Below are 23,900 nucleotides of genomic sequence, written 5' to 3'. Positions count from 1 at the left end.
TAAACCATCACTGCACTTTCTAGTCACATGTGGAAGCATCATTGTGTTTTCGTGTCATATTTTATAACATCACATTTTTTTCGTGTCATATTTCGAACCATCACTGCATTTTAGTGTCACATTTCAAAGCATCACTCTTTTCGTGTCACAATTCAAACCACTACTGCAGTTTCGTGTCATAATCAACACCATCACATTATCCACAAGACTAAGGTAGCTTCTTCACCAAATGTTTGCTAGTGTGGGCGGGTGGGGGTAGGTGTGGGCGGGTGTGGGTGGGTGTAGGCCGGTGTGGGTGGGTGTGGGCAGATGTGGGAAGGTGTGGACGGGAGTTTGTCATCATTATAACCCATACAAGTGACCCTACTGGACGCGGGCGGGTGCAGGAGAGAATTTTTAATAGTTTACAGTGATTCATTAATTCACTTTCCACTCCAGCAAGCAACTGGTGTGGACGGCGCGACCTTAGCTGGTATTTCCTATAGTCCTTTTACCTTAACCTGGTCCAGATTTTTGTCCTTTTGCAGCTTATTTCACGTAGTTCATTGCCACAAAAAGACGATACTATGTTCTACGTCCTTTTTCACGGCACTTCATCGTGACTAGCATTATATTCTAGTGTTAATATATACAACTCAGTATTCAAGGTTACAAGATAGTAGTTTTAGGCCAGATTAGAGTAAAAATGGAACTATACTCTTTTCCCTTTAACTTGGCTCAGATTTTCATCTTTTTGCAGATTATTTCACGTAGCTCAGTGGCAAAAAAGGACAGTGCCACGGCTTCAAATCCTTTCCATAGCACTTCTTCGTGACTAGCACCATGTTATACCGTTAATCTTTTGCTACAACTCAGTAATGAAGATGGAGAGATGGTGATTTTAGGCCAAGTTAAAGTAAAAAAAAAAAGGGTGCTAGTTATTCTTCCCAGTACAGACAACACTTGCTGGAGTAGTTCGTCCTGCACATCACAACTCTGATTCGAAACTGGCAAAGCGGAAACCATGACAACAAAACCAGACTCGATGCCGCGCTCTAGATGGCGTGGAAGGCTTCTAAACACTTCCTCCTAAGCGATTTATTTTCTATATTAACCCATGAATTCCCTTGTAAGTTATTTTTATCATATTTTTAGCACTTTCTCCCAAGCGGTTTATTTTGTATACTGCACCCTGTCATTCTTTTTTATGTTCTTTTTATCATATTCCAAGCATATTCTTATCAGCGATTTATTTTGCATCCTTCACCTTGGCATTCTCTCATGCATCACTTTTACACCGTCGGAGTTTACATCACTAATATTCCGTAGATGCTTAAGTGTGTATTCTCAGAATAAATTGCTTAGACAGAAATACCACGAATCGCTTAGCATACAACTCTTACCGCTATTCTGAACCTGCTTCGACTGACCGGTTCGTAGTAGTAGTTGTACTCTCTCTCTCTCTCTCTCTCTCTCTCTCTCTCTCTCTCTCTCTCTCTCTCTCTCTCTCTCTCTCATTATTGTTGTTATTATTATTATTATTATTACTACTACTACTACTACTACTACTACTACTATTATTATTATTATTATTATTATTATTATTATTATTATTATTAATTAATTAATCATTATTATTATTATCCTCCTCCTCCTCTTCCTCCTCCCCATACGAAGCATCCTCCAAATTCTCCTTCCCATCCCTTCCCTTCCTTTTTCCCTCTCCACTCATAATACACCCATCTTCCATTCCTCCCCTCCCCTTTCCTCCCCAGCTCTTTCCTCTCCCCTCTGTCCTTTCCCCCAGCGTCCACCAACAGTATATAAACCTCTACAAATCACACACTAGCCACCACTCACCCCATCCAGCTCTCTCCTACACCATCTCTCACTCTCTTCACCAGGATATATCAGACCACAGCCATGAAGACCGTGAGTATACTGGTCATACCGAGAGGGGATCACCTTCTCCCAGTGTGCTTCGTATACTAGGGGAAGGTTTGGACTTAGAAAGGAACTATCTACCTCAACAGACCTCGTGTTTAGTTGTCGCACAAGTCGTTCCAGATGAAGACTAAAATTTGAGAAAGAAGTTAATGTCTCCTTGTAGTGCGGACTTCTAGGGAACGAGTTGGTCTTAGACAATTATGTATTGTCTTTCTCAATAGTTCTCGTGTATTCCCGTAACATAAGCCGTATTCTGGGAGATGACTGGGACTTAGAAATGAATTGATTGCATGCGTTAGTGGCTCCAGTGTGGTATTTGTAGCAGTAGTAGTAGTAGTAGTAGAAGTAGTAGTAGTAGTTGTTGTTGTTATTGTTGTTGTTGTCCACCATCTTCCTTTCGGGGGATAAGAAGGGAGTTGAAGGATGTTTGTACAACCAAATAGCTCCACCACCCAGTTATATAGGTGCCACCACATGAAGGCGTCCCTCTTCAGCACCAACCCTCCTGTATTCTCGAGGAACTGTTTTTATTCTACCGGAAGACTGAGACTTAGAAAGATTTGCTTGCCTTCAAAACATTCGTACTTCTCTCTATATTATCGTACCTCTCCATATATTATCGAATTATGTTCATATTATCGTATTTCTCCTTAGATTATCGTACATCCTGTTATTGTATTTCTCGTAATATCGATTTTTTTTATTATGGTGTTATCTAAAATTTTGTGGCACTTCTCACGTGTTTTGTATTTATCCTCATGCCGAATTTATCACCACATTACCTCATATCGCCTCATGTTATCGATCTTCCCTCCATATCTCAGTGCATTTCACATTGTCGTATTTCTTCGTTCATTATCATATTTCTCATAGCATCGTTGACAATTTCTTCTTACTGCAACCAATTTGCTTTTCTATTCGGTCTCTTATTTCAGCTTTTTTTTTTCCTGATTCTTCTTGTCTGTGTTGACTCTCTTGTCCAGATTCTGTTGGTTTGTCTCTAGAATCTGTCACAAATCTTCATTTTCCAAACTGTCCTTCTATAGTTTCTCTCCTTCCCTTTTTCTGTGACCATCTCAAAGTTCCTCTCCCCCTCCCCCTTTTTTTTTTTTAAGACAGTTGATATAGACGGCCACGGTACTACTTTTAAAATAGATCAACAGTGGTGTTCCTCAGGGTTCTTTTCTGTCACCAAGCTATCTTCCTCCTTCCTCCTATCCATGGTGTTCCTCAGGGTTCTGCAGTGTCACCAGCCTATCTTCCTCCTATCCATTGTGTTCCTCAGGGTTCTCTCCTGTCACTAAAATCCCTCCTCCCATACATGGTGTTCCAGATCCTGCTTGTCTCCTTGGAAATGTCAGCATTCTGTCATCTTTTAAGATCTCGTTGTCCCAGATTCTGTGTGCATACATAAGAGAGAATATTAATTCCTTTTAAATATCTTGTTGTCCCAGATCCTGTTTGCTTTTCAAAAAAAAGAAAAAAAAAACACAATATAATGTTTTCTTTTATATATCCCGTTGTTCCAGATTCTGCTTGCTTGCCTGGTCGCCATGGCCACAGCAGCCCCGGTGCACCATCAGCAGCAGGGTTCACCCTTCCAGGTCCATCAGGGTTCACAGTTCCAGACAAATCAGGGTTCAAACTTCCAGTCACTACCCCAAAAGACTCCAGTACTCCACTTTCCTCAGGTAGCCCAACCCTTCCAGCCGGCTCCAGTTTTCCAGCAGCCCCAGGTAGCCCAGACACTCCCCCAGCAAGCTTTAGGCTTCCAGAATTCTCTGGTAGTCCAACCACACCACCAGCAACACCAGGAAGCCCGCCCACTCCAACAGCCAGCTCCAGCCTTCCAGCAGCCTCAGTTAGTTCGCCCACTCCAGCCTACCCCAGTCTTTCAGCAGTCCCAAGTAGCCAATGAACTCCCACGTGCCCCAGTCCCACAGCTCTCATCACTCCCTAAGCCCCAGCCAGCCACCCAGACCCAACCAGCCCGCCAGCCCCTGCGCCAGCCAGCCCCACTCTCCCAGTCACCAAAGGAAGTCAGGTCCGCCCCTACGTTCAGCTCCTCTCCTCTTGTGGAGTCAAGGTGCGTAGACTTTCTCTGATCTCAATTGTATATACATTGCTATTCTAATACTTATATCTTAATTAACACATACAGTACCTCCTTCTTTGAGATCTTTCTTCAGACCACAGATCCTTCATAAACCCTTTCCCCAGGCCCCACGTCGCCATCGTAGCTGAGGAACGCAAGGAGTTTGACGGTCAGAACTTCCAAAGCTACTACCAAAGCGAGGACGGCACTGTGGTGGAGACCGTGGGCTCTGTTGACGTAAACGGCGGAGTGCGCATGCAGGGGAACGTGGAGTAAGTCGTGCACCATTTTAACATTCTGGCTCCCATAGTTCTTTCATCTTAACTTGGCTCAGAGTTTACTATTTCCTGCCTGCCACATCTAGATTAGTTTATTTAACCTTAGGGGAATCCTCTTGTAGCGAAGGGGTCAATGAAAGCTCTGTCTAACCGTTCCAGTTCCAATTTAAGCAGTTAACCGTTCCGATTTAAAAAGTCATCAATTCCAATTTAAATAGTCAACCATTCCAGTTTAAAAAGTCAACCGTTCCAGTTTAAACAGTTAACCGTTCCGATTTAATATTTCAACCGTTCCAGTTCAAAAAGTCTGCCTTAAAACTGAACGTATTTGGCTGGAGAAGGCAACTGCAACATTAAATTTAAAATGTCTTTGGATTCAAGGCGTTAGAACATTTCATCTCTGCTCCCACTAGGTATAGGACAGTCGACGGCCAGCCCATCACCTTCTCCTTCGAGGCTGACGAGAACGGCTATAGACCCCAGGGCGCCCACATTCCCCAGATGCCCTCACATGCCCAGGCCTTGATCAGAATGGCAGAGGAGGCCAGAGCAAGAGGCATTAATTTCGAGGAAAGGAAGTAATGGGAACTCTTTGGAAAACCGGGTGGCTCGCTGACATCACTACTTCGGAATGTTAGTTTACACGGAGACTCTTTGACATCACTACTTCACCGCTTGGGCTTATTTGGAGACTCCCTGACTTCACTTCCCCACCTTTCTAGATCATTTAGGGATTGCTTGACATCCTTAAGTGGTGTGATTATTGGTGGCTCACTGGTATCTTTATTTTACCAGGTTATCTTACTATGAGGCTCCCAGAGTTTGTTTCCTTACCAGGTTATCAGTTTAAATCGACCTCCGGCATAGCTTCCTCACTCTAGCCATTTTGTTTTCATCTGACGACACTGGGCTACTTCACAACATAACTACGCAGTCGAGGTTGCATGAAGTTGGACGAGCCTTGTGTCCGTAAGCTTAGACTTTAAAATCTCAAAGTGAAACGTACACTCTTAATTTATGGCTCTAATTTCTGACGGACATGATGAAGATGGGACACTCCTGGCTCTCCTCTAAGGCTGCTGAGTGGCTTTTGTTGGGATGCAGGCTAACCATACGCATTAACCACAGTCGTTCCATAAATGACTGTCATAAATTAGAGGTTTGAATTCCACTTCGCGATGTAAGGTTTAAGCATACGACCATTAGCTATGAGGGTGTAGTAAGTCTCCATGGTTACTAGTTAAAAATATCCGTCATTTTGATTACACTACGCCATCAACCGAACTGAAAAGAATGTTTTTTTTTGTTTTTTTGTTTTTTAGTATACGGGCGATAGTTTATTTCTGAATGTGACTTGGATTTTTACTTGAGTACAATTGATCCACAGAAACAAGTGGGTAAATCAGAAGGAGGGAAAACATAGGAAACAGATGTTATTTGTGTAACTGAGGGTGGGTTTGGTGTAGTCCGAAACGTGAGAGAAATTAAGAACTGTGTCAATGGAAAATAAAAGTAACATACAAACAAATACCAAGATATAATAAGGAAAAATGATGAAGATAACGTAGTGAGTCAGAAATAAAGAAGTATGCCAGTGGGAGAAAAATATAGGTAACATGGAAGTGAAAATTCAGATGTAGCGTTCAAAATAAATACGCGAGTACATGACATAGACGACAATACCACAGAACGTTCAGGCATAACACAGAACACTGATACGGAGAACAAGCAGGAGAACATTCAAGTGTAACATGCAAAACTATAGAGGAATATACTGTTCGGCGATGCACAAGTCCCTCAAAGGTCATAAAACTATCCTGGGAAGGCCTTGTCACTCTTCACTGCGGATTTATTTCGTTGCTTCTTGGGGTTTTGAGCCGCTTGTGGTTTGCTGTAGCTTGGGACTGCATTCTGGAGCGTAGGAGGCATATTGCACCGTCTCCTTGGCTGTTTATTTTGGTTATTTACGTTTTAAAATGATATAGTGCGCCTTTTTTTCCAGTATCGATACAGGTTCCATCAACAACATACAAGAGAATTTTTAGGTGCAATGTGCAGAATAAATCGCTAAGAAAAAAGCGTTACAAGCTCTCCAAAGCCACTTAGATGGGAGCTTTTTTTTAAATCTAAGCCATCATTGCTGTCTTTGCTGGAGCGTTATGGTTCTTCTGGCTTGGCTTGCGTGTTTATTTGCAATTCCACAGACACGAGACAATAAAGTTTTAAGAACAAACTGCCTTTTTATGAAATTACCTCAGGAGTGGTTGACAAAATTGATAAGATAAGGGAATGTGTGAGGAAGCGAGGTTGGGACATAAGAATTACGGGACAATGGCGAAGGATAGATATGGATGTGTGAAGTTAGAAGATAAAATACAAAATAATAACACCGATGAAGGATTGATAAGAACGTGTGAAGTGTGTATGAAGATGCTAACTCTGGCTCCACATCACAGGCACCACGAGAGCTACTTAATCTAGCAAGGGGCAGTGTAGAAAGCTTCGGCGTGTGAGGTGGAGATGAGTATATGAGAATGGAATTAGTTGGAGACGGATGCTGTTAAAAATTTTCCATCTTTCGCAGTCACAGTCACCGTCAAGGCGGTTTCTTAGTGCCTCTTTCTAAGCGATTTATTTTCTAACTTACAACTCTCCTTCTCCTGTACATTATCTATACTCGTACTTAAACCCAATACCGTTTGCGTGACCTTAAGGGTACAGGAAGCTTCGTAATGCCTAGTTCTAAGCGATTAATTCTCCACCCCAGGCCCTGTTTTCTCCTGTATGTTATCAATAGCTCCTTAAAACAGACACAATAAAGGAGAAGTAAAGCAAATGTTAAGGGTAGACTTTATTAATAGTAGGACATTTACTGAGACTAAAGCTTTATTACTGAACGTCGACTCTTGTTATTGTGGTGGGGACATGATGTATTGTACTGTTTATGGACAGAAGGACGTGTGGAGATAGATAGATAGATAGACAGATAGGTAGACTGATAGATAGAGTGACTGAAAGAGAGCTAGAGATGTAGAATGATAGTGCGATTAAGTGACTCTTAGCTCGATAGACAGATACAAACAGAAAGTGGTAGACAGATAGATGGGTAGGTAGAATGACAGAATGATTGACTGATCGACTGGTTTATAGACAGATAGATAAATAGATAGATAGGTAGTTAGGTAGGTAGGTAAGTAGGTAGATAGATAGATACGTAACTGGTCGATAAATACATAGAGACCAAAACAAGAGTGCATACACAAACACTTAAATAATTAAAAAGAGAGAGAGAGAAATAAACAGACAGATAAACAGCTAAATTGACAAAAAAATAACCCACATAAAGAGAGGAACATCATAACGCGTCCACAGATTAAATCTCTCAAAACATTTCATCACACAAAACACAAATCAGTGTGGTAGGGAAATTAATTCAGACCTTCTTCAGAGGACGGTTTCATCCATTCTCTTTTAAATTTTTGCTTCAACCAGACGATTCAGTCAAGCTTAGGAGGCCAGCCTAGAGGTGAAGGGGTTAATGAAGGCTGTGTCTAACCCCTCCAGGCTGAAAAAATCTCTCCAAGTCTGAGTGAAATCGTCTGGAGATGGAAGGAATATTATAAAGAATACGATATCGTGGTGGAGAGGTTGAGTCACTACAGGGTACGTCAGTCTGCCCATTCTCGACCTGACAAGAAGCGGACTAATTCTTGAAATCGAGGTCCAACTTGAGGGTCCATTTTCAAGGTTCAGCTAGAAGGTCCAACTTAAAGACTTAACTTGAAGGTCCAACTTGAAGGTCTAACTGAAGGATTATCTTAGAAATCTAGCCTGAATCGTAGGCTTAATATGAATGTTCAGCTTCTATTTTTAATTTGAAGGATTACTTGAAGGGTCCAACTTGAAGGCCCAACTTGAATCTCCAGCTTGAAGGTCCAACGTGAGTCCAACTTGAAGATCTAACTTGAAGTTCTAACTTGCAGATCCAACTCAAAGATCTAACTTGAAGGTCCAACTCGAAGGTCTAATTTGGAGGTTTAACTTGAAGGTCCAACTCAAAGGCCTACCTTGAAGGTCCAACTTGAAAGTCTAACGAAGGTCCAACTTGAAGGTCCAGCTTGAAGATCCAACCTTAAGGTCCAACTCGATGGTTCAACTTGAAGAGCCTCTTTATCGGGTCACACTCAAGTCCCAGTCAAAGGTCTCACGCAGGTCACACTCAAACCCCCACTCGGCTCCCTCTCACCTCTAACACAAAGGGTCATTCAGTTCCCACTCAAAAGCTTTCACTCTGAAGGTCCAAGTCAGAAGATCCCAGTAAGATCACGCTCAGATTATGTCACTCAGGTCCACTCAAAAGGTCCCACTCGGAAAGTCACTCTCAAATGTCCCTTTCAGAAGATCGCATTCAAAGGTTCCACTCAGAAGGTCCCACTCAGAAGGTCACTCTTAAAGGTCCCACTCAGAAGTCACTCTTAAAGGTCCCACTCAGAAGTCACTCTTAAAGGTCCCACTCAAAAGGTCACTCTTAAAGGTCCCATTCAAAAGGTCACTCTTAAAGGTCCCACTCAGAAGATGCCACTCCCAAGAGCCCTCTCGGAAGGTTAAACTTACAATGTCCCACTCAAAAGATCCTACTCGAAGGTGATATATAAGAGATGATACTCGAAGATCTTGGTCAGAAAGTCCCACTCATCCTACTTGAAGGTGCTACTCGAGGGTACTATTCGAAAATGCTATTGAAAGATTCTACTCGATGATACTGAAGATGATTCACGGAGATACTACTCGAAGGTCATACTTGAAGAAACTACTCGGTCACACTCGAAGATACTACTCGAAGGTCACACTCGAAGATGCTACTCGAAGATGCTACTTGAGGGCGCTATTCGAAGGTGCTACTTTATGATGGTCGAAGATGCTACTGAATGATACTCGAAGGTAGTACTCGAAAATGATACTCAGAGGTAATACTCGAAGATGATTCTCGAATGTAACACTCTAATCTAATACTCGAAGCTTAATACTCCAAGGTCCCAGTCAGATGATCCCACGCATCCCACTCAGTAACATCCCATTCATCTCCCATTCAAGAAGGGAGGTCTCACTCGAAGCTCCTACTTGAAGGGAGGGAGGGAGGTTCCACTCGAGGGTCCTACTCGAAGGTGATCCCGGCCGCCCTCTGTTCCTCGGCGATGCGCAGCTGCTCGAGGGCGTGGGCGGGGAGGGGAGGGGGGGTGGGGAGAAGGGGAGACTCCACACGGGTGCCGAATTCGTCAGAGATGAAACGGACCTCGACGAAAGTGCCATCGGCTTGGGGCAGCCTGAGGAGTAAAGATAAATAAATAAATAAAAATAAAATAAAATAAAATAAATAGAGTTATGCCTATCAACTGCAAGAGGTTGTCGAATTTGCAAGCCAGGTCCCTATTTCAGGTCAAGATACAAATTGGTTGAGGTCAGTAAAAGAAAAAGAAAGAAAAAGAAAAAGAAAAATCCAACAGCACAGGAAGTGAAAAAATGGGAAGGAAAAGAGGAAATATTTTTAGCTTTATGCCTATCTTGACTGCATGAGAATTATTTATTACGGTAGCTAGTCTTTTCCCATACTGCACCAGCTAATTGTCCCTATTTCAGTTAAAGGCACGAATAGGTTTGGGTTAAAAAAAAAAAAATTGCCCAGAAGTCTAATAGGTGGGAAAAGAGTAAGAAGACTTAGGTAAATAACGACTGCACGAGAGCCAGGAAAATAGGATTTAGCACTTTTACCTATGTTATCCGGCTATTAATAAAAAAAAAAAAAAAAAAAAAAAAAAAAAGGATAGCTTCAAACTCTTCCAACCTTACAAAGTAAGCCTTACCTATTGTGCTATATAAATCGTAAAAAAAAAAAAAAATCCACCATTGCTAGTTGCCTCTCCTTTATATAAAAATTATATGTAAATTGGTAAAAAAAAAAAAAAAAAAAAAAAAACACCCTTCCCAGTTGCCCCCCTGTTGTGAGAAAATATTACATGAATCTGTAACACCTCGCAGCCTTACATGTTGTACAAACCAGTAGACAAGATGTTCCAGCCCTACCAGTAGCCTTCCTCCATGTTAAATGCTACTTAAATCAGTAACTAAGATCTTGCCATATCTTTTTTTCCCCTCTACACAAGTGGTTCAAGATGTTATGCAAATCAGTACAAGATGTCTGGTAAATCAGTACCTAGGTCCCTCATCCTCACCTGTAGCCTCCCTGCATGTTAACCTGGCCCTGGGAGCCCTGGAAGCCCGAGTTCTCGAGGTAGACGCCGTTGTCAGCCTCGAGGGCGTAGTTGAACGTGCCCAGGCCGTCGTTCTGTCGTTCGTCGCGGAGGAGCTGAACGACAGGCCGCCCACGGTCCTGGAACTGCTGCTGTTGGGGCTGGGACTGGAATTGCTGGGAGGTCTGGAACTGCTGCTGTTGGGGCTGGGACTGGAATTGCTGGGAGGTCTGGAACTGCTGGGACTGGAACTGGGGAGCGGCGGCGGCGACGGAGGCCAGGCAGACGAGAAGTGCCTGGAAAAAGGAGTGTGTATGTTAAATTTCCAAAATCACAGCGCAACTATTCTCACTGTCCTTTGACGATCGTAAGAAAGTTAATATTCTTAGCACATGAAACAGATACACTTTTTGTACTAGAAAGAATGAACGGAACAAAGTGTACTAATATTTTGACATGTAAGGAACCCTCTGAAGCCCATGGTGACGCGATGAGAGATGGACTCGCCAAATTTATTACAAGATGGCCCATAGATATCCACTGGGCGATTCTGATGTGTTGCGGGGACAGCCCAGTGTTATCAGTTTCTACCTGCATTATTCATTCACTTCCTATTCCTGCTTCCATACCCACGCCCACGCTAGCCAAGTGAGCCGTTCCTGCAGCACACAAGATTCTGCCACGTGAATTTTCTACTGTAGCGCTATTTACGGACGATCCTGTGTCTCAAATCTGCATAAATTTAGGAAACTCATGCATAAGCCAACCATTCCTACAAAAGCTACCCTAACTTCCCCTAGATCAAACCTAATTCAACCAAACTTCACCTAGCTCTATGTAACAGGAGTAAAAATGCAGTTCTGACTAAATACTTGGAAAATGTGTCCAAATTAAAGGCTGAGTTAATAGCGTTTTAAATTTGTTTTCTTATGACCTGGAAAGGGAGACCAAGAAAGAAGCATGAAGAGAGAAGGCGGGCATCAAGAGATTAGATTAAGATGAAAATGGGATATGTGTGGAAGGGCGTGTGAGACTAGAGTGACTGAAGGAAGAAGAAGAAGAAAGAGGAGGAGGAGGAGGCTGATAATAAGGCGAAGATATAAGGTGGGGAGATAAAGTTTGGAAATAAGGTTTATGTATCAGACCAGTTTGGAGATTGTTTTCCTTAGTCTGTATTTCCCTCTGCCTATGATCTCCAGTCTTTTTGACGCAATGTTCTCTAAGGACTGACAAAAAAAGAATCTTTATTTCGTTCATTTTTTCCTTGGAAGAGAAACTTTTGCTATTTCAGTGTTTTTCAGAAAAAAGCGCAACTCCCTCTTAATGTACACAACTCTTCCCTGGGTGAACTCTGGAACTGGGCGGCTGGGAAAAAAGAAATACATAGGAAAGTACTTTGAAATACACGATATACTCACGATTTTCATGGTTGTGTGGTGTGGAGTACCTCTGAGTGAACAGTGCCATCGCCTCGCAGTGCCACCTCTTATATACTCAACGTTGCTAGGGTGTAACCTTGCTCTGGGGGCGGGGCAGAGGTGAGGGGGGAAAGGAGGGCGGTGGAAGAGAGAGAGAGAGAGAGAGAGAGAGAGAGAGAGAGAGAGAGAGAGAGAGAGAGAGAGAGAGAATAACGGAGTGGGAAGGCGGACATGTGAAAGAAAAAAACACTGATGCACAGACAGACAGACAGACAGACGGGCGGATAGACAGCTTAGAAAAGAAAATGAGAGTGAAAGAAAGTTGGCAACGAAAGAACGGTGGAAACAATCAAAAAGGCTAAGACAGACAGACACACAGACAGGCACACAGGCAGACAAGCAGACAGACAAAGAAAATGATTGAGAGAGTGGGAGGAACGGAGGTCGGGGGAAAGGGAAAAAAAAGGGCTGGGAGAGAGAGAGAGAGAGAGAGAGAGAGAGAGAGAGAGAGAGAGTGAGAGTGAGTGAGGTCACGATTTCATAGTCAGGGAAGGGTATGGGGGTTTGTAGGGGTTAAAGGTTACAATTCAGGTTGCCTATGTGTTTCCACCTGTTCTCTCTCTCTCTCTCTCTCTCTCTCTCTCTCTCTCTCTCTCTCTCTCGTAAGCGGATCAATTATCTTTATTTCCTCTTGCATTTGAAATAGTTACTTCACTTTCTTCTCTGTCTGTCTGTCTTCCTGCCTGTCCAGTTCCTGTTTCCATCTATCTACCTGTCTATCCATTTTTCTCTATCATCATGACTTTCTATCTCTGCCTTCTTTTCTTTCTCGTTTGTCTGTCTGTGTCTGTCTAGTTCTGTCTCTATCCCTGTCTCCCTATTTTTTGTGTAATCAAATATTAGTCTGTTTTTCTGTGTAATAGTCTGCATGTCTGTCTGTCTGTCTATATGGCTGTGTTTTTCTCTCTCCCTCTCCACCCTTCACGTAACCAATCCCCCCTCCTCTCTCTCTCTCTCTCTCTCTCTCTCTCTCTCTCTCTCTCTCACAAGTAGGGTAAAGGGGCGACCTCTCCCCTCTCACGTCTCCCCTACTCTTCCCTCCCCCTCCTTCCTTCCCCTCCCCCCTCCCCTCACACTCACTTCCTGCTCTTACCCCTATTATGCAACCCCCTTCCTCCTCCCCCCTCCACCCCCCCTTGTTTCCTACTCCCAGAATTAGAGAGAGTGAAAGTGAGTTCAGTTGGTGTCATCATCATCATTATCATCATCATCATCATCATTATCGCAATTAGCATCATCAACATCACAACCGACATCATCATCATTATTGTTCTTGCAACTGATCCGCTTACCAGAGAGAGAGAGAGAGAGAGAGAGAGAGAGAGAGAGTTAACCCACTGACGGCTGGTTCTCCCACCTGAATAATATTATGTGTGAAATGGGGAATACAACACACCTTTTTGACCTTCCAACCCTTCCCTACACCGTTCCCCCATACACACACAGACTCACCACTTGTCCACACACACACACACACACACACACACACACACACACACACACACACACACACACAAAATCGCCAGCTCCTATTTCAGGCCATGCAAATTGCATTCAGCTTTAAAAGGATATGTAATTTGGTGTGTGCAATGTGCGTTCATGATTTTTTACATATATTTTTCGTGGGATGGGGATGCTGTGTGTGTGTGTGTGTGTGTGTGTGTGTGTGTGTGTGTGTGTGTGTGTGTGTGTGTGTGTGTGCCTATGCCTGCGTGACAAAGACTGAAAGAAAAAGTGAATGGGTGAGAGGATGGGTATATGAGTGTAGGCAACCTTTTGTGTGTGTGTGTGTGTGTGTGTGTGTGTGTGTGTGTGTGTGTGAGAGAGAGAGAGAGAGAGAGAGAGAGAGAGAGAGAGACAGACAGACAGACAGACAGACAGACAGAGACAGAGACAGAGACAGATAGACAGACAGACAGACAGACAGAAAGGTTTACGCCAAGTTAGAATAAAAAAGAGTATGGCTCAAGGACATACCTAACTTAAATATTCCGTCGTCTTTGTTACCGTATTCAGAGACTTTTATTTTAACCTTAATATATACAAAAGTTCGCGTCCACTCCAGAAGCATGCTGGCGCGGGCGGGTGTGGGCGGGAGTTACGCATCACTACAACACATAACACCCGCTCTAGCATCGCGAGCACGGGTGTAAAAATGGGTCATCACGTTGAAGGGACTGCGAGCCTTCCTAGATGCTACCCCGTCAATTTGCCACTACACCTGACCTTGTATTGGGCGAGAGTACAAAGGTGAACCTGCAGTTACTGATCACCTTCTCCCTTCCCTCGTCCTTGGATGGTAGGAAAGGACGTATTATGGGTGGAACAGGAGAGATTGTAGTGCCTCTCTCTCAGCGACTTGTTTTGCATATTACATCTCTAGTAAGGCAAACTATAGTGATGCTAGAAGTGTATAAATATCATGAGAGAATATCGAGGTTTAGTAATCAAAATATATCGGCAAGAGAAACATACTACGAAGCTTATACAGTGCTATTCCTGGCAGAAAGTAAGATTAGCTAGGTATTCACAGGAGGCTTTGATATTTGTAGCATTTGTGTCCGAAGCTTTTCCACAGTACACGACTAACATTGCCGAATTCCAAGATGCACTGGAGGCTTCACAGTACTCCTTTTCTTAGCGATTAATGAGTACATGTTTAGATATCTTTAAGTATCAACGTGAGACTCCTTCGGTAACGTGCAGTACAACGGGATAAAGAAGGTGTAATAAGCAAACCATATCGCTTATGTAGAGGTGCCACGAAGAGTCCTATGCCACCTAAAGAACGCCCTACAGTGTCATCACGAACTATCCTACGAACCACAACATTAACACTGGACAACAGGCCTTCGTTTACTGTGAAATTCTTGGCTACAGATTCCCTCCGGCCAGGTGGTAGCTGGAGAAGGTGGTCAAAAACTATGGTTCACGACTGTACAATCACACACAAAAGGTCGTGACCTCGTTTTCCCCGATGATCACGAGCCCTACTGAATGCCAAAAGAAGAAAAAGAAGAAGAAGAAGAAAAAAGAAGAAGAAGAAGAAACTGGAGAGGAAAAAAAAAAAGAGGCTTAGACTTATGTAAATTGGTTGCACGAGGTTTATTAAGGCAGTCAGTGTGTTGCAAGGTTCCAGTCTTCCTCTAGAACACAACCCGCAGCAGTCAAAGGCTCGTCCAGGTCCAATATCGTACTACTGGGTGAACAGGGGCATTGATGGAATTTATGAATGAACTGCTAATAAATTGGTGAGAGAGAGAGAGAGAGAGAGAGAGAGAGAGAGAGAGAGAGAGAGAGAGAGAGAGAGAGAGAGAGAGAGAGAGGCACAGTCTGCACGTGAATCCGTTAGGAGGAAGAAGCATAATTGCACCCTTGATTTTTTTTCCTTTTTAATTGTCGCAGGGTCACAGAAACTCGTTCACACACACACACACACACACACACACACACACACACACACACACACACACACACACACACACACACACACACACACACACACACGCACACCTCTTCCTAGTCTGGCTAACTTTTTCATTTTAAGATTTCCCGAAGAGAAAATCTATTGTTCCTTTCGTCCCACCCTAGTGCTGATCGTTTCTTCTCCTCTCTCACCTTACTAGCGCTCTTGTTCACGGCCGTGGTGATGGAGAGGGGAGCCTTCACGCGGTGGCATTGATATGACAGAGTAGTCCTGTTGCCTGGCCCCTCTGTTCCCCCCCTATCCCCTTTAAAAGAAGGATGGTTGGCTGCAGAAGGTACCGACAGCCTGCAGTCCACTGGGGTCACGTTTCAGATGCTCCTGGGACTACCACCACCACCACCACTACCACTACTGCTGCTACTACTACTACTACTCGTACTACTACTACTACTATTACTACTACTACTACTACTATTACTACTACTAATACTACTACTACTACTACTACTAATACTACTAATATTACTACTGTGAAAAACGGTTGGAAGGTTTTATTCACTACATGAAGGTCGTTAAGGAAGGTAAACAAATTTTTCGAAGTTACACTCTTCCCCGAAAATAAGCCACGCAGATATCGAAGCACCAGCGGATCTTCGTTTTCCAGATCACCGAGACAGGGAATCGTAAAGCGAGACACAGAATCGTATCTCCAATTAGGGAATCATTCTTTACAGAGGGAGATGTATATAAATAAAGAAAATTTAGAGTAACTGGTTGCAGTTTTGTAGAATAATTAACTACTTGAGTCCGATGACATATTTTCTGCTTTATTTTTACCACAATGTCTGAGTTTGTTCCGCTTTGGAGAGATTTATCGAAATGGAGGGGTTAGATACAGCCTTCATTTACATCCCTTCGCCACAAACCATCACCAGTCTGATAATAAGAATAAAATACAAAGCAAATCGCGTGGCGGACTAAATTAAAACAAATGCTGGAGAAGGTGAGGAATATATATAGAATATATATACATATATTTGTTTTCAGCTTATTTTTTGAATCGACTCCACGTGTTCGAAACTCACCGAGCTCCAGAATGTCTTTTACCATCTTTTGAGTGACCATTTTATTAAGCTCAGCATAGACTTTTCCAACTAGAGGTGATAGATATAGCCAAAATAATTCTCTTCAGTACGAGAGGCCTTATCTAACGTGAATAGGTTCGTCTGGTAGCAGCAAGAATAAGTTAGAAATGACGTCATCCAGTCTCAAGAGGCAGAATGACACCAAAACCAATGCCCGCCAGATGTCAGGGCACTCCACACACTTGCCAGGTTCTGTAGTCTTTGTTGTGGACCGAGGAACCTAACAGGCTAGCACACGCATGAAGCCGAAGTTCCCTGGTTATCCTGAGCTGATTAACCCAAACTGCCTGGATCTTCCGTACATTTTGATAGGGATAGTGAACGTTGTCATTACTGGTCCTCGCTGCGGGCGTCGGAACTGCCATCTCTCTTCTTTTTCTCTCTCACACACACACGAGGGAGAGAAGTAATTAATTAGGATGAGGCCCATTGTGATTTATGCAGCACTGTGGTAAGTTTATGGTGCTTGATGCCATTAAATATTAGGATTAACTATGCTTTAGATGTTTATGGAGGGAACTTAACGCTGCATCACAGTTTTCTGCTGTTTCGGAAGTGATGTTTGTATGGTTTGACTATGTTTCTATTTCTCGTTCTTTGTACCGTTTTTATTCCTTTTTTTTTCAGTTTCTGAAATAAGGCCTTTCCACACGTGACAATGGTTTATGGTTTATCAGAGTTGGTGTATCTGGTGGCATGGTGCAGCTCTAACTAGTTATGTAATAAGTAGCTCGTCCTTGTGGTACTTGTATATTTCTCTCTAAGAAAAAACAATAATTTCACACATTTGATTTTGGGAGGCAATTTCAACATACTGCTTCCTTGTTATATCGTGAGACAAAGTGTTAAGATACGTTTTATCAGGTGTAAAAAGCCTGATTAAATTGGTAAGATTAGATTGTTTTGATGGAGGTTGTGTCGGGATCAGAGAAGATGGGATTGGATTTTGCGGGTCGGTGGAGAAGATGATGATGATGAAACTAATGTTGATGACGATTGTTGGTGTTTGTTGATAGTGTTGATGCTGCTGCTAAAGATATTGATGATTGTTACTTAAAATGATCAGTGATGCTGATGCTGATGCTGATGCTTATGCTGATGCTGCTGATGATGATATATGTTCTTCCAGGGTGGTGTGGGCATGGGTTGGAGTGCAAGGCCTCCAGGAGAAACAGCAGCAGCAACAGGAGCCTACCAACACGCCCCTGCAGCTGTACGGAGGCTCACACGACGACTGCACCTGCGTACCGTTCTCCCGCCCTTGTGTCAACGAAGTGGTCCCCATCTCCTTCGTCACCTCCTTCTCTCATCATGTTAGTATTAGAGTGCGTTTTCTCTCTCTCTCTCTCTCTCTCTCTCGCATTCTTTCTTTCTTTCTTTATTTATTTATTCTACTCCGACCAATACGATCGAATAATTTACGTCTTAATGTCCAACTCTGGCCGACTTGGAGAGAAACATATTCCTTTATATATTACTATTTTTTTTTTTTATTGTTTCCTGTTGAACTGGAAGAACACTAACAAAAAATTTTAAAAAGCCCAGTCTTCTACATTCTCAGACTCTTACCTTTTCTGTCATCTATTTGTGTTTTATTTTTCTGCCGTGAGAGCTCCAGCCTCATTGTTATTACTCAACTCTACCTCCCTCCCTCCCTCCTTACCTCCTTACCTACCTACCTAGCTTCTTATCTACCAGCCCATCTACATTCCAGCCTACCTACCTGCTTACCTGCTGCCTACCTACCTACTTACCTGCTCTACTTACAGTCCTTTACATGCGTGGCGGAGACAAGACTATGCTGTGGTGAAGGCGAGGCACCACAAGCCAACCCCCTCGCCCGCCGCTCGTCTCTCCTCGTCCTCTCGCCCTCCACCAGTCGCTACAGGAGGCAGCAGAGGCTCTACGCTCCAGGTATACCAGCAGCTCTATACTCCTATCATTTTAAATTGGCCTAAAATTGCCACCTCGCTCAATACTTTCACTTTAACCTGTCCTAAACTCCACCCACTTCAACTTAGCCTAATAATGCCATCTCTCTTTATACTCCTTTCTCTTTAACTTGGCCTAAAATTGCCATCTCGCTCTATTCTTTCACTTTCACTTCACGGAATATTGCCATCTCGCTCTATTCTTTCACTTTCACTTCACGGAATATTGCCATCTCGCTCTATACATCTCAACTTTGCCTAAAATTGTCATCCCTCCTTGAATGTTCATTTGCTGTAATAGATTAGTACCTGTACCAGTTTAAGGCTGACTGGAAACGATACAGAAGCATAGCATCATCTTATAAGCAGCAAAAGATTGAAAATATGAGAAAAGCAATATAAGCAATCACCTCCTTGTCACCCTGTTCTCTCACGCAATTTTTTTTTTTACGTATTTTAAAGGAAGGAGAAGATTCAGTCCAAGGATGGAAGACTCTACTGAAGATGATGCTGGGCTTGAGACGCAAACCTTGATTGATTCTCACAACTCCATGCAAAACTTGACTGATGTGCGAAACGTGACTGATGTGCGAAACGTGACAGATGTGCGAACCTTGACCGATGTGCCAAACGTGACTGATGTGCCAAACGTGACCGATGTGCCAAACGTGACTGATGTGCGAAACTGGATTGGTCTGAGAAACTTGACTGATCTGAGAAACTTGACTGGTGTGCGAAATTTAATGTCAAACTTGACACAATACTTGAATCATTCCCACAACTTTACCCAGAATCTGACACGAAATTTGACTTATATGCAAAATCTGACTGAAACACACAGCTTCAGGAAAAACTCTACTGATTTTGACAATTTGACACGAAATTTAACTGATTTTTACTTGACACGAAATTTCACTGATTTTAACCTGACACCAAACTCAACTGATCCTGACAACCTGACACAAAACCTACGGGATCTTGACAACTCGGCGCAAAATTTAATTAATCTCGACCAATTGGCGCGGAACTTGACGCAAAACTCGACGACCCTCCACAACTTGACGCAGAACTTAACAGACGCACACAGTTTGACTTACATTCACTCTCTGACGATTACAAACAACCAGACGGAGGAGGAAGAAGAGAGGCTTGGAGGAAAAGAAGGAAAGAGAAAAAGTCCCCAGTCAATTTCAAGCCACAACGTTGACGGTCACACTCCCGGTATATCACCAGGTAATCACACATTTCTATTAATATAGGCAGTTGTGCTTGAGTTACTGTAGCTCTGTTGCATTCAAGTTTAGCGTTTTTTTTTTTTTTCAATGTTCGGGTCAGCTTTTTTATATATACCGCAGGAAATCTTATATTTTTGGTCTATAAGTCCTTGGAGACAGTATTTCGACCATTGTGTTACATGGAATTTAGTACTACTCATAGTCATGTAGGTGATTAATCCTCTATCATTTGAGATGCTCTCCTGTTCTGTTAGTTAATTTCAAGCATTTTCATTCTGCTGGGAGTGTCACATGTACGGAGCAACTCTTACCTATCCCAGCCGACTCCAAACGTTTTTATTTAACTGAGAATGAGCCATAGGAACCTACGAGTATTACTTTTCTCATCTCAAATATTTATCAAGCAAACTTTCTTCCTCACCACAGGCGATGCTAAACTGCCATCTACCACGCTGTCAGGACTAGGAGAAGCAGACAAAGTATACAGTGAGAACGGTACACTAATTCAAGCTTCCTCCTCGCCTACGTCAACAACTCGAGGCTCGACAGACACACAAGGGAGTTTTATCTTGAAGTTGCTCAGGGAGGCGGCCACCGTAGCGACCCCCACACTGGACGAAAGTACGGAACAGCGAGCGGTTGTGACGATTCAAGAGGAGCAATTTCAACCCAATGTTACTTCATTTATGCTAGAATTTCGTGAAGGTGAGGAGAAGAAACACAGACATCAATTGCAGTCTCAACCACCCCTACCAGAAGTGGAGAGTGACCAACCTTCCCTCCAGTCCACCACTCCAGGAATGAATGCCGGATACAACTCTACCGCCCTATTTTTCCAGGACTTTGAAGTAACAGAAGCAGCAGTTTCACTCTCCTCTGAAGTCAGCAGTACTATTCTCCCGGTCTCTGAATATCTAACCAACTGTTCCTTCGCCCTTTGCAACACTCCCAGCGTGGATGAAGTGCCAGGAGTGTCGGATCAAACAGTAGTATCTCTAAGCCCATTACCAGAGTCCAACAGTACTCAAACTCCCACACACACGTTCATAACCCACCTGTCTGAAGAAGAAAGTGCAGGATTTCCCACAACTGTCAGCAACGCCCCTCTGGCAAATAAAACCAGCACGATAGGTTCTTCTGATCGATCTTCTGCGGCTCACCAGAAAAGCGACCAAATTTTAACGCACCCTATAGATGGGAGACCTGTGAAGCCTCCAGTCGTCACCTTGCTGCCACCCAACGCCACTCTTCCACCATCTACTGCTAACACCACACTGCCACCACCATCTACTGCCAACACCACACTGCCACCACCATCTACTGCCAACACCACACTGCCACCACCATCTGCTGCCAACACCACACTGCCACCACCGCCTAGTACCACCACCACACAGCCTCCTCCGCCACCTGTCACCACATTACCACCACTTTCCAACGCCACCACATCACAGTTACCAACCATCAATATCTCACTACTACCAGCCCCACATAACACTACCCTTTCACCACAGATCAAATCCAACACCACACTGCCGCCACATCCAGGCAACACCACACTGCCTCAGCATCTTCGCAACACTACACTTCCACCAACTACCACCACACTGCCACCACAAGCACCTACGATTGACATCACTACACCACCACCACCACCCACCACAACAGAGTGTGTAGGATTCTGGGAGTGGTTGTTTGGATAATGTAATGAGGAACAAGACTTTTTTTTTTTTTAATAACTTACTACATTATTTTTTATTACAATCTCTTCACAGCGATGACTTTTAAAAATTTCATTGTCACTACTTCCACATAACTGCATTTATTTTAGGAAGTATTTTTGTAATTTATGGGGTAAGGAAGGCTATTTTCACTCCTCCACCTAAGAAAAAAAAACTCAACTGTGCACAATTTTAAAAATCCGAAGAAAGCAAATTATTAAAGAAATAAAAAATCTAAAGAAAGCAAATTATTAAAGAAATCAGTAATATATAAGACGTTATCGCAGTAAAGAGATGGGTAATTTGTGTTCTATAGTTTGTACTGCTTTTTAATATTTAATAAGTCTCTTTTAACCATCACTGTGTGTAGAATGTATATTTTAGTCACCAATGAATCATCTTACTTTTTGGCATTTGTTTTTCTCATTAGCCTCCCCCCCTCTTTTTTTTTTTTTTTTTTTTTATACTGTACTTGCTGCATCAAAACTGAATCCATCGCCCGTAACTCAATCAGAGAATGCAGTTCTATGTTTTTCTACCTTTAGACTAATTTATTCAACTTCGATACTCCTCAAACTCGGCTGATTCCATGTAGCCCTATTAATCCCTTGACTCCATGTGACGTACTGTTTATTCTTGCTAATTCCAAACAATTTTACTCAATAATAGTCTCTCGTATTGGACCCTCTCTCTGCGACATACGAGCCTACTACTGTATTTTATTCTCTTCCCAGAGAATTTCATCTGGCTCAGGAAATTCAGCTGAGGAAAGTGTGTTAGACTGCATTTAAACTTTGACTTATGCTGCTAATCTTTAAACGTGATTTTGGCTACGACAGATTATTTTAGTGAGCTCTGGAAATTACGTAGGAGCAAAAGGGATGACTGAGTATATGAAGACTATATTTAATCCCTCTAGTTTGCAATGTCCTGAGGTGAAGAAAATTGTCAGATGGCATTAATAAAACTAAATAAATAATGTCCCAGGTCAGTGGGCTATATTCTTCAGCACAAAAGATCTTCCTATAGGCGGAATGAAAGCGCCTGACGGCATCAAAATTAAACTGAAGATCTACGTCATAAGACTGCATTGGTTAAGAAAAGTATGTTACTAATATTTTGCCATGATTATGTGAAACACCAGTTTTAGGGATCATGTCATTTTTACTCTTGGCTCTGATTCACAAAAGCTTTCAGTTTGTCCCCTATGGTAACTTTTTTTTGTTTTTGTTTTAAGAAGGACGAGTTTTTTTTCTTTTTTCTTTTTTTTTGTTCCTGCAAAAAAAATATATAAATAATTTATTATTTTTTAATCGGGGCCTTGAAAGCTCCAGTGTGTGAATTTATGTATGCAGTACATGGCGTCTGTAAAATTATAATTTTTAAATTTTCACCCCAAGGATGGTTTTTTATCATTCTTCCTACTGTATACGCAAGGAAGCAACCTTGTAGTAAAAAAAAAATAAATAAGTAAATACAGGGATACATCAAACTTTACCAATTTGAGAAGTTTATCTTTATGGAGAAAATAATGTGGGAATGACTGGAACATGATGAAAATAATACATTGAACTGAATCCTTCTGTGTATGTTAAGTATTGCTCATTTGTTTTAAACTGACTATTAAAGACCTGGATTCCTCTCTCAGCTAAATTGGTGACCAAGTGTAGACAGACTGAAGGACAGTTTTAAATAGAAACTGAGGAGACCCGTTTCTATACATCATAAAGGCTCGCAGCTTCTCATGCAAGCACGACCAAAGTACTCCAGATGTGGAAGTAGCCAAAACTCCGTGAGACGAAAACAATCTGCTGTTCTCTCTCTCTCTCTCTCTCTCTCTCTCTCTCTCTCTCTCTCTCTCTCTCTCTCTCTCTCTCAAAAGATGTATTGGTTCTGAAAAGACGCTGGGAATAACGAAACACTCATAAAAACTCGGATCATTGAACTATGGTGTTATATTCTGTTGGCAGTGGGTCCAAACTTCCATCCACTTGCTCTTGCTTACACCTCTAACGCATGAATATCTTCAGTCTTCGTAACATGGCGATACATTTAATGCCTGATTTTGTCTTTCAGTACGATCTGCCATTGCTTGAAGGAATCACTCGAGCCTTCGAAGACAGTGACAGCCCTTACAAGGATAATATTATTGTTGTGACCCCAGGCTTATGTGGACGTAAAGCTGGTGAACTGCGGGCTGAACTTGGTCTTATTCTGCGATCCGCAATCCATTTTTTCTTTCTTTTCTTTCTTTCTTTCTTTTGAGGGACTGGGAGGAAGATGAAGGATGCTGTCACGCACATACAACGGGGGGGAGGAGGGGGGAAGTGGTGGACGATTATATATGTCCCCGCGTAAAGCGTCAATGATTAAAGAATTGTGGAATTACTGCGGTCTGTATGCACGAACTGTCACC

The 23,900-nt window shown here is 42.7% G+C and overlaps 1 protein-coding gene across 1 annotated transcript; it reads right to left on the bottom strand.

Moving 5' to 3' along the window:
• Nucleotides 1-9,454: 9,454 nt before the first annotated feature.
• LOC145394700 (cuticle protein AM1159-like) lies at nt 9,455-11,974 on the bottom strand. Its single transcript, XM_080268480.1, has 4 exons — nt 11,966-11,974; nt 10,793-10,843; nt 10,530-10,684; nt 9,455-9,623 (listed from the first exon to the last, which is right to left on the bottom strand). Exons 1-4 carry the CDS (start codon nt 11,972-11,974, stop codon nt 9,455-9,457), a joined length of 384 nt encoding a protein of 127 aa, XP_080124606.1.
• Between the last annotated feature and the right edge of the window lie 11,926 nt (nt 11,975-23,900).

Source organism: Coenobita brevimanus, chromosome 28 (assembly GCF_032717465.1).
Source record: "Coenobita brevimanus isolate Jiangsu-jjx chromosome 28, ASM3271746v2, whole genome shotgun sequence".
Taxonomy (NCBI): Eukaryota; Metazoa; Arthropoda; class Malacostraca; order Decapoda; family Coenobitidae; genus Coenobita; species Coenobita brevimanus.
This window is presented reverse-complemented; position numbering and strand designations above follow the sequence as displayed.